A 2,611-nucleotide genomic window follows, 5' to 3' on the forward strand; every position below is an offset into this window, starting at 1 on the left:
GGCGGACTCCTGCTCGCCGCCCCTCCCGCCGCGCCGGCCCCGGGACTCGCTCCCTCGCCCGCGGAGAAACCGGCAAGCCACGGGCAGAGGGAAACTTCTGCTGGGTCTTACGCTGGTGTTTACGGAGGGAAACCGCAGAGCCGCGGGAGACCCGCGGGCTTCGCCCTCGCCTGTTTGCGTACCGCCCCACACGCTCAGTCGGCACGTCCCCTGTCCGTCCGTTCGTTTTAAAACGTGCGAAACTTTTCGGAGGGGACACGTCTACAGGGTTAAGAATTCGCTGACTGCGAAAAGCTACCTTTGAAAGCCCAGCTGGAGAAAAGAGCGTTTCGATTCATATTGCCATGTGAAGGGACGTGCTTGTGAACCCACGGGGACTGATTGCTGTACCTGTAGTAATCCTCCTTGCAGTAAATACTGCCGTCCTTGGCAAAGCAGGTGAGTTCTGACTCCAAAGCCAGTTTACATTCACAGCATTTAAGACACCTGAGGTGCCATTGTTTGTCAACAGCCAGCAGGTAATATCTGTCTGAGATCTTCCCTCCACAACCAGCACACAAAGCAGGCTTCTCAGGGCTCATTGGGGGCATGTTCTGCAAAACAACCACACCACAGGGGATGAGACAAGGGGGGAAAGGCAGGCAGGCAGTCCGGGCTGGGGACGCGGTCCTGCGCAGGGCCCGGGGCTTGTACAAAGAGACTGCTCTCTGCGATCAAACTCGGCTCCCGGCGGCAAGTTTGAGGTGCAACCTGGACCATCCCCGCTAGAAAAGTATTTTCGTGTTTATCCCAGTAAGCCTCTCCGAACTGCCTAATGTTGTTTCAGCATGTGAAAGTAACTGATTAGGCCTCAGTAAGAAAAACAGAGCCCGTTGTTTTCTGAGGTCCCGAAGTTGAAGACTGTAGCTTCCCCGTTACTTTGGCGTTTAAATCTTAGCACGGCATTTTACAGTAGGAAAATCCCATTTTGCTGCGCCAAAAGTTTATGGCAGAGGATGCAAACTTGCACCGATTTTCCCGTCAATTTGCACCTCTGCTTAAATTAGCCAAACCCCGTCTCTAAAGAAAACCAGGCCGTTTAAAACAGAGGTCAGAGAGAGGAGACAGGTGAACTGTGTACAGAGCAGTGAGCGCGAACGCTCAGCTCCCGGCCAGGGACGTGCACAGAAAGGTGGCACAGACTGGTTGCAGCTAAAACTATCATCTTCTCCTCAGCAAACTTCTGCCCGCTCCCGTTAATCGGCTCCCCACGAGGAGTATCGCTCGGACAAAGGGAGACGGAGGGCCGGCGGAGACAAAAGCTCGGCCGAGAAACCTGGGGCAGCGGTTGCTGCTAAACTAACAGAGAAAAAATTCCCGAACATCTTGGTCTAAAGTCGCTACTGTTTTGAAGTGGTAACTCCGCATTCACTTTCCAATCTGAAGTTGTGCTCCACGCCCCCTTTTCTTTCTTTTTTTTTTTTCAGCAATTGAAAAGGCGAGTTGGATCTACATTGCAAATCGTCATATGAAAAAGCGGGAGTTTGTTTAAGAGAAGGGGGGAAGGACCCCATGGCTCAAAGCCTTAAAGCAGTTTTCCAGGCCGTTACTTTGTGTGCGGAGCCTTGTGCGCCGCCGGCGGAAGCCCTACAAGTTGGAGAAAGGGAGATCTCGCTTTGCACAGCGTGACATTCGGTTTCTCCGCCACCCGTCCGTGCAGTTATGAAGACTTTGGTCCTTTGACTAAGAAAAGAGGAGATGTTACTGCTAAGCAAAGTAGTCGGGGGGCATAACAATCAGAGAGAGCGGTGCCTCTTTGTATCAATCTCACACTTCAGACCAAAAATGGTTACGAAAAGTAAGCGGTCGCGGTTTGCGGTTTAATTTAGGAGGTGCCAGGAGTGAGGAAAAAAAAAAGTTAAGTACACCTCAGAAACTTCAGCTACAGCCCGGCTCGGCCGGGGCAGAGCGGTCGCAGCGAGCCGAGCTTCGCTCTACGAACTGGAAAACAGTCCCTGTTACGATTTAAAATGTTTCCCCCCGTTGCTCTACACGAGGGGAACTACACGCAACTACATCGATTGGACAAGCGTATAACCGAGCCTGGTCAGCACAGTACCCAGCATTATGGGTGGGTTTACAGGGAGCATCGGAAGGATTTCGGCAAGCAAGGGGTGGCAGGGAAGGGGCAGGGGAAAGCAGCGTCTTTCTCTTCCCCAAAGCCAGGGTCTGTCCCCGTGCGGCTCCATGCTTGCAGGGATTCCCTTTCAAAGAGAGCCAGCTCCTTTCTTACCGTTTCTCGGCCGTTCATCTGTCCCCCTTTGGCCAGGCGGGACTCGGTCTTGGATCGCCTCTCCATCTCCTCCATGATTCCTTGGATATGGCCTCCGGAGATCCCGTGGAAAAGCATGGCTGGGGGACGGAAAGGACAAGTATTTTCTTCTGCTCTGCACCCCACTATTTCCATATACAGACCCCAGAGTCTTTAGATCATCCAAAATGTTTACACCGAGGTGCACAGCGCAGGGAGGGAGGTTACAATAGGAGCTTCTCTTTGCACAAGCACCGAGGGCTTCCTGAAGATGTGCAGAAAACAAACAAGGGGGAGAAAATTTAATAATAATTAATTTTA

At 52.4% G+C, this 2,611-nt stretch overlaps 1 protein-coding gene across 1 annotated transcript; it reads right to left on the reverse strand.

Annotated features, from left to right (window-relative positions):
- Positions 1–372: 372 nt before the first annotated feature.
- On the reverse strand, positions 373–2,603 carry LOC104501698 (LIM/homeobox protein Lhx9-like; the record flags this gene model as incomplete). Its single annotated transcript, XM_010145552.1, has 2 exons — positions 2,273–2,603; positions 373–593 (listed from the first exon to the last, which is right to left on the reverse strand). Coding segments are annotated over exons 1-2 (395 nt in total), but the record flags the coding sequence as incomplete, so codon positions are not given.
- Positions 2,604–2,611: the final 8 nt, after the last annotated feature.

The sequence above is a fragment of the Buceros rhinoceros genome, unplaced genomic scaffold, assembly GCF_000710305.1.
Source record: "Buceros rhinoceros silvestris isolate BGI_N320 unplaced genomic scaffold, ASM71030v1 scaffold37191, whole genome shotgun sequence".
NCBI classification, from domain to species: Eukaryota; Metazoa; Chordata; class Aves; order Bucerotiformes; family Bucerotidae; genus Buceros; species Buceros rhinoceros.